The sequence below is a fragment of the Macrotis lagotis genome, chromosome 8, assembly GCF_037893015.1.
Source record: "Macrotis lagotis isolate mMagLag1 chromosome 8, bilby.v1.9.chrom.fasta, whole genome shotgun sequence".
Taxonomy (NCBI): domain Eukaryota; kingdom Metazoa; phylum Chordata; class Mammalia; order Peramelemorphia; family Peramelidae; genus Macrotis; species Macrotis lagotis.
The window spans coordinates 176,957,942-176,972,743 of NC_133665.1; the positions used below are offsets into that span (position 1 = coordinate 176,957,942).

Consider the following 14,802-nt stretch of genomic DNA (forward strand, 5'->3'; position numbering starts at 1 on the left):
TTTTAATCTTTTACACTACCTTTTTCTGTACTTCCATTCATTTTAGGGAAGGGGTCATCAATTTGTAACCCTAGGATTAAGAAATGGAATCACTACCTGATCAAATAAAATATGTCCATTTTGGGGGCGCCTAGGTGGTACAGTAGATAGAGCACCAGTCCTGGAGTCAGGAGTACCTGAGTTCAAATTGGAGCTCAGACACTTAATAATTACCTGGCTGTGTGGCCTTGGGCAAGCCACTTAACCCTATTTGCCTTGCAAAAACATTAAAAAAAAAAAGTCCATTTTTTAAGCTGATCTGCAAGGCAACATATGACCTAGCCTTTTCCGTATTACTTTTACTGCTCACAAACTAAACTTCTCCAAAATGACTTAAATTACTTGTCATATACTTGTTTAAAAAAAAAAAGGCAAAGCATTGCACAGATGTGTACCAGGTCCACTCATCTGGCCCAGAGGAATTCATCCAGACCAGCACTAGCCTGGGGAGAGATTTCAAAGCCTAAATAGGGATGCCCTCTGGTGGCAGCTTCATCTTTTCTTTTACTTTTTTTTTTTTTTTTTTTTTTTTTAGGTTTTTGCAAGGTAAATGGGGTTAAGTGGCCACACAGCTAGGTAATTAAGTGTCTGAAACTGGATTTGAACTCAGGTACTCCTGACTCCAGGCTGGTGCTCTATCCACTGAGCCACCTACCCAACCCTGCAGCTTCATTTTCTTAAAGGCCCTTTCATTCTAAACAAGGGTTCATCAACATAGTCATTTCCTTCGAAAACATTTTGAAATAACCTGAACTGAAAGTTGAGTGCCAAAATCAGTTTGAAATTAGAAATCCAGGTTGCACCTATCTATACTTTTGAGCTTTTTAAGAGTTTTCACTTGAAGATTTTTTAACCAGCTGTAAACAAAATTCCAAGAGATACTTCACAAAGAAAGAGAGAACCAGACAATCTTTTCACTTAGTCAGCTTACCCTGCAGAGCCATTAGCCGTTCATTGGTGAAGTCATTGTCAGCTTGCAAGGCTTCGATTTTGGCTTGAAGTTCTTGCTCTTTTTCTTCCATTTCATCAATTTTATGTTGCAATTCCTTCTTTTCAGCTTGGCCCTTTTGCTGGATTTCTTCTTGTCTTCCTTCAGCAGCCTATTTAAAAAAAGAAGCAAGCAAAGAAAATCCATAAAGAAATCAACATGGAAACATTTGAAATACCTGCATAATTGTCTTGGGCTTTTTTAATTATGAAAGTCCAGCCCCTGGTGCCACAGTAGAACAACATCAGAGCAAAAGTCACTTAGCATCAACCAACTGTGTACAGGGCAGGTATGCTAGGACACATGGGGAGAATCATTCCATTTGGCCCAAGAATCTCCAAAACCAGATTCTGTGGAGTCGATCCCCTTTTCAGTGCTATTTTCTATCATTTTTCTATCTTCAGTATCTTGAAGCAAAATACCTATTTTGTTTGCCCAGTTCAAGGATTTATTAAATATACACTAGTTAATAGGCATTCATTCATTTATATTTCATCTTATTTATTCACATTTTGTTTTTATTAATAGCTTATTGCTATCTCATGTTCCTAGACATTTATTTATCATTTGCTGAGTGACCATAGTCAATATCTTTTGGTAAGGAGTCTGCAAATAGGAGATACAAGGATGAAAAATTACAGTCCCTGATGACAAACTGGTGAGTTAGGACATAGAGGATGAGAGGAAGTAGGGAAAAACAGGTACCAAGAAGTATTCTCAATCCAAAGAGAACAAAGAGAGAGTATAGAAAAGGGCTTCTGGTAGCACTTGAGTAACATAAGTCTCAATCAAGAGAAGAAAAAGTCTCAGAAAAATCTGACACGGCTAAGGCAGGAATTCAACCTGGGCCCTCCTAATGAGGTCCCAGGCTGCAAAAGGAAGCAGAAAAATAGCTTAATCTGCTCAGAAAGTAGAAAAGAGTCAAATTAGGGTGGCAAAGGAAGGGGAAGCCTAAAGAGTAAATGACTTACTGTGACAGTAACTGAAGAAGAAATGAAGTAAGAGACTAGAGGAGGGAGACCAGTAAAGAGGCAAGGTGAGAAGAGAGAAAGGAAAAAAGGCAGGAAATATTATGGCAGCAAATTAAAAAGGATTTGGCAATTGATTAAATGTGGTAACTAAACTATTATGTTCCAAAAGGCGATGAGCAGGATAGTTCAGAAAAATCTTGGAACTGATGCAAAATGAAGTGAGTAGAACCAGAAGAACACTGTACAACATTGTTAACAGCAATAATGTTAGCATTACAATGATACAAGAAAATTCCAAAGGACTTATGAGGAAAAATCCTATCCACCCCCAGAAAAAGAACAAAAGAATTTGGAATACAGACCAAATATACTTTTTTCACATTTTTTTTTTGCATGACTGCACATATATATGTGTATAACCTAAATCAAATTGCTTGCCTTCTCAAGGAGGGGAATTAGGAGAGAATTTTGAACTCAAATTATTGAGAAAAAATAAAATAAAAATATTCTCTTTTTTGGTGGCAAAAAAAGGGAAAAGTAACACCAAAGATAGTTTCAAAATTTCAAGTCCGGGCTAATGAAGGAATGAGAAAACAAACAACAGCAAGAGAAAAGTGGTGGGGGGAGGAAATGGTTGGAAAACCTGAAGGGAGAAAATAAGTTTCATTCTAGGTATGCTGAGCTTGAATTACTGGCTGGGTATGGGTTATTCTGATCAAAAATACAGTCATATAAGATCTGGAATAAGACTCAGAGACTCCTCAGAGCCCTCAGAATTTCCTGACCATTCAAGAAAAGTCTGATAGTTTACAGGCAAATGGAAATAAATGCAGATGTGGACTAAAGGAAGAGACTAAAGCTAAGGAGAAGACTGGGGACATAAAAAGAGAAGATACTGGATCTTAAGGTCATAAAATACTAGAGATTTTATTTATTTTTTAATAGTATTTTACTTTTTCCAAATACATATAAAGTTAATTTTAATACTTTTAAAAAAGATTTCACATTTTCTCCCTCCCTCCCTCCTTTACCTACCCATCCCTAAGATGAAAAGCAATATGCCATAGGTTATCTCATGTAAAACATATTTCCATATTAGTCACATTGTTTAAAAAAAAAGAAAGAAATCAAAAGGAAAATACACTGAAAACAGTGTGCTTCAATCTACATTCAGACTGTATCAGTTCTTTCTGCTATAGATAGCATTTTCCATCTTGAGTCCTTTATAACTGTCCTGGATGATTGGATGGCTGAGAAAAGTTAACTCATTCATAGCTAATAAATATCCATCATCAATGCTACTGTGATCAATGGTCTCCTGGTTCATCTTGCTGCATTTTCCATTAACTCATATATATTTTCCTGATTTTTTTTTAAATCCCCCTGCTCACAACGGAGATTTTAAATGATCTTGCCAGTTTATCTCTATCTACATGATTTTCTCTTAACGCTATCATGAAATTTATTGTCTCTTCTCTTCAGAACCTATGATATGAAAGGCAAAAGCCACAGGGATCAATAATTATCTATGATATCAACTATGGCTAGTGCTAAACTTAGATTGGTGACCAAGAACAACCACCAGTTGTCTAAGAACAGCCCACCAGCCATCTCTACTATTAGGTCCTTAGGGACAAAGAGGCACACCTCTAGGGAACTGAACACTTACCTTTAGTTTATCAGAGAGATCTTTAATCTCATTAACTGCTCCATTATATTTGTTAGCCAATTCTCTTAATTCTTCCTGAGTCCTTTCATTCATTTCTTTCAGGTGGGTACATTCATCTTCAGTATTACTCAGACTTCTCTGAAATTAAATCACTCATTTAGAATAAAATAAATTCCAATTTCATCTTACAAAAATGAAAATTAAAATATACTTGCTATATTCTCAGTGTTTTCATTGGAGAGAGGAAAGCACAGGACAATCAATAAATGTCAAAAGATGGCATACAAAAGGTCATTTTACAAGATACACTAAAGAAACTTAAATGATTATACATTTACTAGGAAAATTTAAAGGAATTTAATTTTTTTAAATTAACCATTTTAATAAATCTAGATTTTTCCTTATTTGAATTCTGAGAAATAAAAATTAAATTTACAAGTCTATTCTTTTCTCAAATCAATACAAATAGTAAATAAAACCTAATTTAATTCTGTTTGTCATAACTCACCATAAATTAAATGTTTTGACTTAAATTTAGTTAATACATGTTCTTAGGAGGGTTTCTATTTCTGAATCTAAAAACAATTAGCTAAGGGAAGATTAGCTGTGGCTTTTATAATCTGTATTTTGAAAATAGTCTGAGTGACTAATAGACTGAACTGTTGTTCAGTTGTTTCAGTCATGCCCAAGTCTTAGTGACCACATTTGGGTTTTTGTTGCTTTTTTGGCAAAGATACTGGAATTGGTTTTACTATCCTTTTCCAGCTCCAGGCTTAGTATTATTCTATTCACTGCACCACTTAGCTGCCCTAATAGCCTAATAAGTATGAATTTGAGGCAAGAAGACATTTTAATGTTAACTTTGAAAAAGAGTTTATTTTATTTTTTTATTTCTTTTTTAGTTTTTGCAAGGCAGTGGGGTTAAGTGGCTTGCCCAAGGCCACACAGCTAAGGTAATTATTAAGTGTCTGAGGCCAGATTTGAGCTCAGGTACTCCTGATTCCAGGGCCAGTGCTCTATCCACTGCACCATCTAGCTGCATCCGAAAAAGAGTAAATGATATCCAAGAACTTGTTGGGTTTTAGAACTTGTTTTTGCTTTTGTTTTGTTTTTTGGCTTAAAATTAAGCTCCATCTAACCCAACTTCCCCAGAAGAGGTTTATCTAACATGTCATATGATCTAGGAGATAGTGACTGTTAAGTGTCCAACTGCCAAGGTTGGCTAATTACAAAGACTCTCATTACCAGGAAGACGACATTAGTAAGGAATACTTTAAACTCTGGCAATTTTAGATCAGCTCTCCACTTGGCTGATAATAATGATTATTAATTATAATTAATTCTTAAAATAGAGTTTATCTAATGGATAGAAGAGAACTTAGGTCCCTACCATTTCAATAAACAACTGAGCACCTAATACAGGTCTTAACTGATATGTTAACTGTTAGAGTACAAAGAACTCAAATCTACTAAACTTTTGTTATGATGTCAGAGGAAAAAACCCCCCAACACTATTTCAGTTCTTCTTGAAGCTTATGAGTCAGAAGTTATAGAACTCTACTCTTCCCATATGTGTGGAGCATTTTCAACAGATGAGAGAGGAAAATCCCACTGCAGAATAGGACAGAATCCAGAATCCAGGCTTGTCTGAGAGCTCCCACCTCTTAGCAGAGCCCAGGACTGCCAGGTCATCTGCTGCTTGTACAACTTCACCCTCAGATACAACTGAGCTGTCAAGAATGTGGGCAGATCAGTGGAATAGGTTCAACCTGATTTGTTCCAATTACCAAACAGAAGCTGGGGACAGCTAGGTGGTACAGTGGAGAGAGCACTGGGGCCAGCAGGATCTGAGTTCAAATTCAGTCTGAGATGCTTGATACTTACAAGCTGTGTGATCTAAGGCACTTAACCCCCAGTAAAAACAAACCAAAAAGGGAGGGAGGGAGGGAGGGAGGGAGAGAGAGAGAGAGAGAGAGAGAGAGTTGTTTCCAACTGGTGAGATAAAACCCAAAAGGTTGAGTCTTACTTTGACCATCTTGATTTAAGGAAAACACCTTGTCAAAAGGGGAGATCCACAGAAACAGGAGACTACACCCAGAGCAAAGTCAGCTGAGATAGAGTGATAGCCTCCGCATCATGAGAGGATGAATTGAACTTCATCAAAAAGGATCAGATGAAGAACTTACTCTACATACCTCAACTTCGGAGAGTTTTCGGACCACTTCAATTTTCTCCTGAAGGACCCGCCTCAGGGACTCTTTGGCTGTCGTCTCATAGTTGTGTTTATCTTCCTGCAATGCTACAAGTTCCTTCCTTAAACTATCTTCTGTCTGATTCTAAGAAGGACAAATTATGACTAAAGTCAGTCATGCATAAGAATTGGTTAAGTCCATCATACTCTCTGGGAACTCTGGGGGCTGGGGATACAAAGAAAGACCAGACACTGTTCCTGTGGTTAGACTAAGAATAAATAAATCCACTGCTTCTAACCTATGAACACTGAATAGGGCACAGAAGTCATGGGCATAGCCTCCCTAATTACAAACCCAAGGGCCTGAGACAAGTCTGGCCAAGGGGGATTTTGGACAGGAATTGATTCCTAGCCTCCCAATCCCAACTTGGGCTTCTGGGGACGAATCCATTTGATCAATAGGAAAAAACCCCATCAAACCCAGACTCAGGTATCACTTCCTTTACAAACAAGAAGACAGCACGGACATACAAAGAGAAACCCCTGGATTACTCCACATACAACTAAATTAACCAAATGAGTTAATGTACCTACTTTAGAACATACTTGTAACTGGTTTCCCATAACTTCTAACCGTGATAGCAGTCTATCTTCATCTATTAAAGCCTGCAAAAAAGAGGTTTAAAATGTATAAACTATGATAAATGCACTGCTCTTTTGTGAAAGTAGATTTTAATGAAAAAAAAAATACACACCAGTTTTCACTGCCAAGTTTAGATTTGAAATCACAACAATCACTGAACACTTTCTTTCAAGTCAGAATACTTATTTGGGGATTCTGAAGCCTGGTAGGACTTCATCTACTTTAGATTGCTCCCCATGAATCTCCTAGTCTAGGTAGGAAGAGCAAACTTTGCAGATACCTGCCAACTAGTATCGGACGCTTCCTGGGTAATGGCCAGGAGCCGCTGGAGAGTGGCCAGCTTCTGTTCCAACATCTGCTCCCGATGTAAGGCTTCCTAATATTGAAGAAAAGAAATTACATAAAACAATTTCAGAATATTCTCTTCAAAAAAAAAATCAGAATTTGGATCAGCATGATTGGAGATGGCCTTGGTAATCAGGGTTAAGCGACTTGCCCAAGGTCACACATTCAGTAAATGTCAAGTGTGTGAGGTCAAATTTGAACTCAGATCCTCCTGACCCCAGGGATGGTAGTCTAGCCATCTCACCACCTTACTGCTCCAAGAGTACTGGTTCAAAAAGACTCCAAATTAGAAGCATACAGTTTAAAAATGCTTTACACATTGACTTAAGCTACTTAAAATGCTGAGAATGTATCTAATTTCACTTAATAAAAGTGAGAATTCAGAATATCAAGAATCTGGCCTAGAGAACAACTATGACCACCCGCTGAGTTTCACTAGCAAAAATGGCATGCCTGGCACCTGGTATTCTGGTTTAAACCTTGCTCACTGATATGAGAAGCTAGTGATTTCACACTGCCCAAAAACAGAGGGGTGGCCAGTCTACAAACAGCTGCAACAGAATGTGAGAGTCACAGAGAGACAGGGAGTTATGTGTGAGTATCCAGCAGCTTTTAAAAAGTAATTTTAAGAACATGATGTGAGGCAGCAACGATGTTGCCTACCATCCAAGAGCTATTGGGGAGGGTGCCCTTCAGTCAACAACAGGCAAGCTGATGACAGACACATCAAAGAGGCCCTTAGTGACTCAGGAACTGTCTGACTTCAGAATTCCTACTGGTTTTGGGGGAGGCTAGGTAGCACAATGGATAGAGCACCAGCCCTGGAGGAGTCAGAAGTACCTGAGTTCAAATTCAACCTCAGACACTTAATAATTACCTAGCTGTGTGGCCTTGGGTAAGCCACTTAACTCCACTGCCTTAACAAGAAAAAAAAAATTCCTACTGGCTTTGTTTCTATTACAAAAATATTACTGTATTTGAAGGAAAACATCAACAAAAAGTCAGATGTAACTAAAGAAAAAGATAATGCTTGAATCTAGAAATGTGGATTTTTTTTGCATTCCACATATAGACTGAATATTTGTGAAAAGCCATCTAGTTAAAATAGATCTTCTATTTTTAGCCCACCTAAAAACAAGGAAATGAAACTCCAAATAAATTGGGCAGCTAGGTAGCACAGTAGATAGCCTGTTAGAACTGGAGTCAGGAAGACCTCCTGAGTTCAAATCTGAACTCTGAACTTACTCTGTGTGACCTTGAGCCAGTCACTTAAATCTACTTGTCTCAATTTCCACAAATGTAAAATGAGCAGGAGAAGGAAATGGTAAATGACTCCAATATCTTTGGCAAGAAAGCCCCAAAAGGGTTATGAAGAGTCAGATATGACTAAAGCAACTGGACTGCAAAAATCAAATCCATACCAACTCAGAACTAGAATTAAATAGCATCTTATAGGCCACCTTACCTCAAAACAGTACCAATAGTTACTAAAAGGATTTTCTTCTAGGTGTCTAAAGCTGTTAATATACTACTAAGTTTTTAATCTTCTCTTCCACTAGATGGTGGAATATTCAATTCAACTGAAGCATCCAAAACACAAAATTCATCTTCACTAAAATCTACTTCAAAAAAACAGTTCCAATTCCAAGTCAAAGTAATACTATGCTAGTATTAACCTAAAATACCTACAATAACAGATTCTCTTAATTTTATTTTGAAAAAAAAGTAGATTCAAAATATTCAGTTTGACCAAGCCCTGTAATCCATCTATACAACTCAACAGATACGTTACATCAAGTGGTCTAGAAAACAGTGTCTCCTTCCCTCTACTTCTTGTATCCTTAACTTTTTTCAAAACTGAGCTTGTCTCTTTTTGTAGCCAAAGAATTAGAAACTGAGGGGATGCCCATCAGTTGGAGATTTACCTAAACCAGTTGTGGTTCAAGATTGTGATGGAATTCTATTGTACTATAAGAATTGATTGGGGGGGGGGGGGCTACATGGCACAGTGGATAGAGCACTGGCCATGGAGTCAGGAGGACCTGAGTTCAAATCTGAACTCAAGACACTTAATAATTACCTAGCTGTGTGGCCTTGGGCAAACCACTTAACCCCATTGCCTTGCAAAAATTAAAAAAACAAAAAATTTTTTTAAAGAATTGATGGGGGGGAGCGTTTTAGAACAAACAGGAAAGATTAAAGTGAACTGAGACACAAAATGAAGCGAACAGAACTAAGTGAATCTTATACACAGCAACAACAATGTTGTAAGGATGATCAACTGTGAATGATTTTAGCTATTCTGAACAAGAAAATGATCTAAGACAAAGGAACCATGATGAAAAATGTTTTTTACTTCCAGAGAGAGAACTCAGGTATTGAGTGCAAATTGAACCATAATTTTTTCCACTTTATTTTTCTAATGTTGTTTGCAGGGGAGGGACAGGTGCCTGGACATGGTTAATAGGGAAATATCTTTGACATGACTTCACATGTAAAATGGCTATCATGTGGATGTCTTCTCAATGGGGAAGGGAGGGTCTGAGGGGAGAAAACTACAATCTCAACATTTTAAAATATAAATGTTAACCAAAACTGAACTTGTGTTACATGAGTCTTTTCCATTCTCCCCACTGCTCCTGTATTAGCCTCCATCTTGTATGTACTTTATTATTATTATTATTATTATTGTTATTATTATTATTATTATTAGGGGGGTTTTTTGGGGGGGTTGCAAGGCAAATGGGGTTAAGTGGCTTCTCCAAGGCCACACAGCTAGGTCATTATTAAGTGTCTGAGACTGGAGTTGAACCCAGGTACTCCTGACTCCGGGGCAGGTGCTTTATCCACTGCGCCATCTAGCCACCCCTTGTATGTACTGTTTAGATACCTACGTACATAAATGTGAACCTCTCCTGGTAAAACAGAAACTTCTTGAGGGCAGGCCTATGTCACTACTGCTCCCAGTAGAAAGTTTGAAACTATTTTTTAAACCCATATTAAGAAAGTCCTGGGGTACTGAGAGGTTAGCAAAAAGTTAGATCCACAGCTAGAGAGCAGTGCAAGGAGGCCTGAACCCGAACTCACTATCCAGCATCCACTGATGCCCCCCGCCCTCCTACAGAACAGGGCCCCAATGTGAAGCATCTCCAGCAGGGTCATCCAAGATCTGCCTGATACTCCCAAGACAAGGCCCCAAATAGAGCATATAGTTTTAATGCTTTACACCCTGACTTAAAGCTACTTAAAATGCTGAGAATTTATCTAATTCCAATCAATAATTAAGTGGAATTAAGAATATCAAGAGGGGTAGCTAGGTGGTGCAGTGAACTGAGCACTGGCCCAGGAGTCAAGATGACCTAAGTTCAAATCCAGCCTCAGACCTAGCTTTGTGACCTTGGGCAAGTCACTTAACCCCATTTGCTTTGCAAAAAAACATTAGACAAAAAAAAAGGACAGCAGAATCTTGTTCAACCATTAAGAAACTCCAAAGGGCAAAATTAAGGTCATAGTGGAAAGAACAAAGACATCATAAGGCACTGGAGGAGAGGAAGGGAAAAGAAGGAAATGGAAAAAAATCTGGAGGAGGAAGAAGATGAACAAGAACAGAAAGAAAAAAAGACTGAGTGGTATTTTGCTTCTGTTGAAGGTACCCAAATGAAACAATCTTCAGACTGAGAAGGAAAGTACAAAAAAATAGTTAACTGGGAGTTCTAACTCAAAATAAGTTGAAGATCTCCATCAGCTGAAGTCACTACAGAGCACTCCAAGAACCAGGGTTCAAATAAAGAGGGTGAGCCCTATCTCCAAGCCTGGTGAGCGAGGGAACACCACACAGCCCTTAGAAAGGAAAGCAGTGATCACCACAATTCAGTAGGTGTTCATGACCAACTAGCTTCTTGTCCTTGGACAAGACAGCAGGACATGCCTGTGTGACTGCTGACCATCACACCTTGGAATCTGACAAGTACCATAGTCAGGGAGGCATTCTTCATCCCATGCTACAGAGGAGGAAACAGAGGTCTAAAGTGGCTAACTGACTTGCCCACGAGCCTTGGGTTTACACCAGCCAGTTCAGCACAAACCAAGAGCGAGCAAGGCAGAATGGTTCAGAACTGGTGCATTCAGCAGATTATTTAAGGTTATCAGTGGCAACTCATCCCTTATCCAGAGGGAAGCCTTGATGGAACGCTGGCAGCCCTGTAGCTGTGAGGGCAATACTGTGAATGGGAGCTGTGAACTAGGCCCTGGCAATGCCTGCCTTCCCCTCACCTTGACTTCTTATTCTTAGCTTTCCTGACTTCCTTCAAAACCCAGATCTAATTGCACCTTCTGCAGCTTCCTTTCCTGATGTCCTTACTATTAGTGCCCTCCCTGACTTTTTTTTTTTAGGTTTTTGCAAGGCAAATGGGGTTAAGTGGCTTGCCCAAGGCCACACAGCTAGGTAATTATTAAGTGTCTAAGACCGGATTTGAACCCAGGAACTCCTGACTCCAAGGCTGGTGCTTAATCCACTATGCCACCTAGCTGCCCCTTCCCTGACTTCTTCTTAGGCAAAATTTCTCTTCTCTAGATGATAACTTTGATTGGTATGGCACTGATTAAGTAATTTAATTTGGAGAGAATTGTCATTTTTATTCTATTAGTTCAATCTAAGCATGAGCAATTAGCATTTTCCCAGTTGTTTAGATTTGCCTTTATGTGAAAAGTACGCTGTAATTGTGTTCATATAGTTTCTGGGTTGGTTCTGAGAGGTAGATTCCCAAGTATTTTTTGCTGACTACAGTAACTTTAAATGGAATTTCTCTTTCTACCTCCTGCCCTTGAGCCTTATTATTGTTCATAAATAGAAATGCTCTTGATTTATATCCCACTACTTTGTTTAAGTTGTTAATTTTTTCAATTGACTTTTTAAGTAAACCATTATTTTGTCTGCAAAGAGTAAAAATTTGGCTTCTTTTCTTATTCTTAAAATTAACATTTCTAATACTATACTAAATAGTAGTCATGAATCTTGTTTCACTCCTGAGTTTACTGGAAATGCTCCTAGTTTATACCCTTTACTGATGTTTGGTGATGGTTCAAGATAGATACTGCTTATTATTTTAAGGAAAACTCCATTTATTCCTATAACTCTTCTCCACTGTAGATGGCAATCTGGAACTATACCCAAAGAGTAATAGAACTGATCACACCTTTGATCCAGAAATACCAATATTAGGTCTATAGCCCAAAGAAATCATAAAAAAAAAGGAAAACTTTCACATGTTCAAAAATATTTACAGCAGTTCTTTTTGGCATTCCATATTTCATTTCTAATTTCTAAATTCCCAAATGCTCAAGAGTTAGTTTTTACCTGTAGATACTGGGAAAGTTGGAACAGTTCCTGAGAGTACATACTTGGAGTGTTAGCAGCAACCTATAAACAGGAGATAGCATCAAAGCATCAACATTTGCTGAAGATACTTTATAGAGGTTTTAGGTTCATAAAATTCAAAGAAATATTTCATTATCCCAAAATAAGTCGTAACCCTCAATAACATGGAAGCTCCCTGAGGCCATGAACTATCTGTTTTTGTCTTCATACTCCAAACACATAGTAATATAAATATTTCTTATACAGTTAGCAGAATGAATAAAATAGAATCAATCACAAATAGTTATAATTTAAAAAGAAACTGTTAAAAGAAAGCTATTATGCTAAGGTACAAATGTCATTAGTTACACCTGGAAAAAATCTTTATATAGTTAATCTTAGAGATTAGCCATCTGAAAGAAAGAATACAAAAAACTCACCCTTCTGTACACAGAAATAATCAAGATTGGTTTTTTAAAAGCATATGTATCTTTACATAGTTCTCAAAGAAAGCAGTATCCATAAGTTGTTTTAAATCTTATTCTTATGAAATCTAATGAAAGATTTGTCAAAATCAATAAGGGACAAAATATAAAAGGACAAAAATAAATACCTCCTAGTATATTTTGATCAAGACAAAAAACAAAAATCAAGAAACATTATCACACTTAAGTACATTTTAGTTAGAAAGTCAAGGAATAAACCCTTATATGAATCCTAACATTTAACAAACTAAAACCAAATGAATTAACAACAAAAAATAAGAATTTATTCTGTCTTGCCTTTTCAAATAGATCAAAAATTCCACTTTGGGGATTAAAAAAATTTAAAAAGCAAATACGCAGATGTAGTCAATGTGTTTCCTGCTCAGATTTTGTTAAACTAATGTGATTTCATTTTGTAAAGGTCTTTTCCAGTTATTGGTATGCTTAATTAGCATTTTTATGGTAGTACAATAATCCATTAATATAATACAATTTGTCCAATCACTACTACATTCAGAAATGCAAGTCATTTCGAGTTGTGAGTTGTTCTTCCATGAGAGTAAAGGCAACTGTGACTTTTGGGTACAGCCTAGTCCTTTTCATGATATTTTGACTATAAAGTCTTATTATGTAATAAATGAATCAAATAATATTATTAACTTTTGTGACTTTTTATGTTGTCAAAATGTCTGAACCAGTCTATGGTTCTAATAACCATGCCTATGCAATGTGTTTTCCTGTCAATATGGAATATGTTTGTATACTCCCTTGATCAATCCACCTGGTTTATGTCCATCATTTCCCCATGATTGCATTTCCTCCTCCAAAAAAAGGTTCACATCCTTTGCCCCCTGGCTCCATGGAAAAATAACAGTCTCGGGCAGGTAGGTGGTGCAGTAGATAGAGCACTGGCCCGGAGTCAGAAGGACCTGAGTTCAAATTTGGCCTTAAACACTTAATAATTACCTGTATGTGACCTTAGGCAAGTTACTTAATCCCACTGCCTTGCAAAAACCAAAAACCAAAAAAAAAAAGCAAATAACAGTCTCAAAGATAAACATTTATCAAATACCTCTATTTCCTTTTACTTTTGGAGACTTGTAGAAAAGTCTTCCACCAAATATAATCAAACACAAAAATGATTTCCAATAATATCTTCCATTTGTTTGGCAAAAAAGCTTTTACTTCCAGTTGTCTTGGATTTTTATTTAGATTGTTGAATGAAATTAAAGATTTTTATCAATCTGTCGTTCCCTACGACTTTTTCTACACCTATTCATCTTTACCATGACCACCTTATCCCCATCTATATTAGGTCTTTCCAAAGCTAGCACCTATTAATATTATCTATGCTATATTATCTGCACTCATCTTGCATTCTTATCTTGATCCCCTCTTTGGTGAAAGAGCTCAACTCCACACTAAGATCTACTCTAGTATCCCTGATCTCTCTAAATAACACTCCCACTCATACTTATTTCCACTATTTGTCTCCTTACTTCTAATTTTGTGCCGCTGAACCACAGAGACTGGATTCATTACAAGTTGATATTATATAATCTTCACTGAGTCCTCAATGCAGCAGGGCAATCTTTCTACATCATCCTTACTGATTCTCATTCGTGCTCAACGCAGGAGTTACTCCAAACATTTTCTGTTATCACTACACTCTCTTCTCTTCATCTCATCCTGTCTACTGGCTCCTATATTCTCAGCAGATCTCATTCATCGCTGCTTTTCCTCACCTCACAATTACCCAGACAACTGCCTCTTTGAGGCAGCTCATCCCCAGCTGTACCCCTGATCCCATCCCCTTTCAAATTCTATAACAAAGTCTTCTCGCTGTCATCTCCACTCTACTGACTCCTTCACTGTTGTCTACAAATCCATTCACATCTTTTATCCTTAAAAACCTTCAATTGACTCAACTGTCCCGTACTACTGTTACTTGCTGTTTCAATGTTTCTATTACTGTAGAATTATTTTTTTTAGGTTTCTTTGTTTTTGCAAAGCAATGAATGGGGTTACTTGCCCAAAGACACATAGCTAGATAATTATTAAGCATCTGAGGCTGGATTTGAACTCAGGTCCTCCTGACACCAGGGTCGGTGCTCT

At 37.4% G+C, this 14,802-nt stretch overlaps 1 protein-coding gene across 8 annotated transcripts in view; it reads right to left on the reverse strand.

The window, feature by feature from the left end:
• The window catches only part of SLMAP (sarcolemma associated protein), a 141,318-nt gene that overhangs the window by 56,249 nt on the left and 70,267 nt on the right, over positions 1–14,802 (reverse strand). For all 8 annotated transcript variants that reach the window (XM_074198887.1, XM_074198885.1, XM_074198891.1 and 5 more), the window contains 6 exons: positions 12,203–12,265; positions 6,782–6,877; positions 6,453–6,524; positions 5,863–6,003; positions 3,668–3,805; positions 971–1,139 (listed from right to left, as the gene is read on the reverse strand). In XM_074198887.1, coding sequence (XP_074054988.1) covers positions 971–1,139; positions 3,668–3,805; positions 5,863–6,003; positions 6,453–6,524; positions 6,782–6,877; positions 12,203–12,265 — 679 coding nt within the window. The remainder of the gene's footprint in view (positions 1–970; positions 1,140–3,667; positions 3,806–5,862; positions 6,004–6,452; positions 6,525–6,781; positions 6,878–12,202; positions 12,266–14,802) is intronic.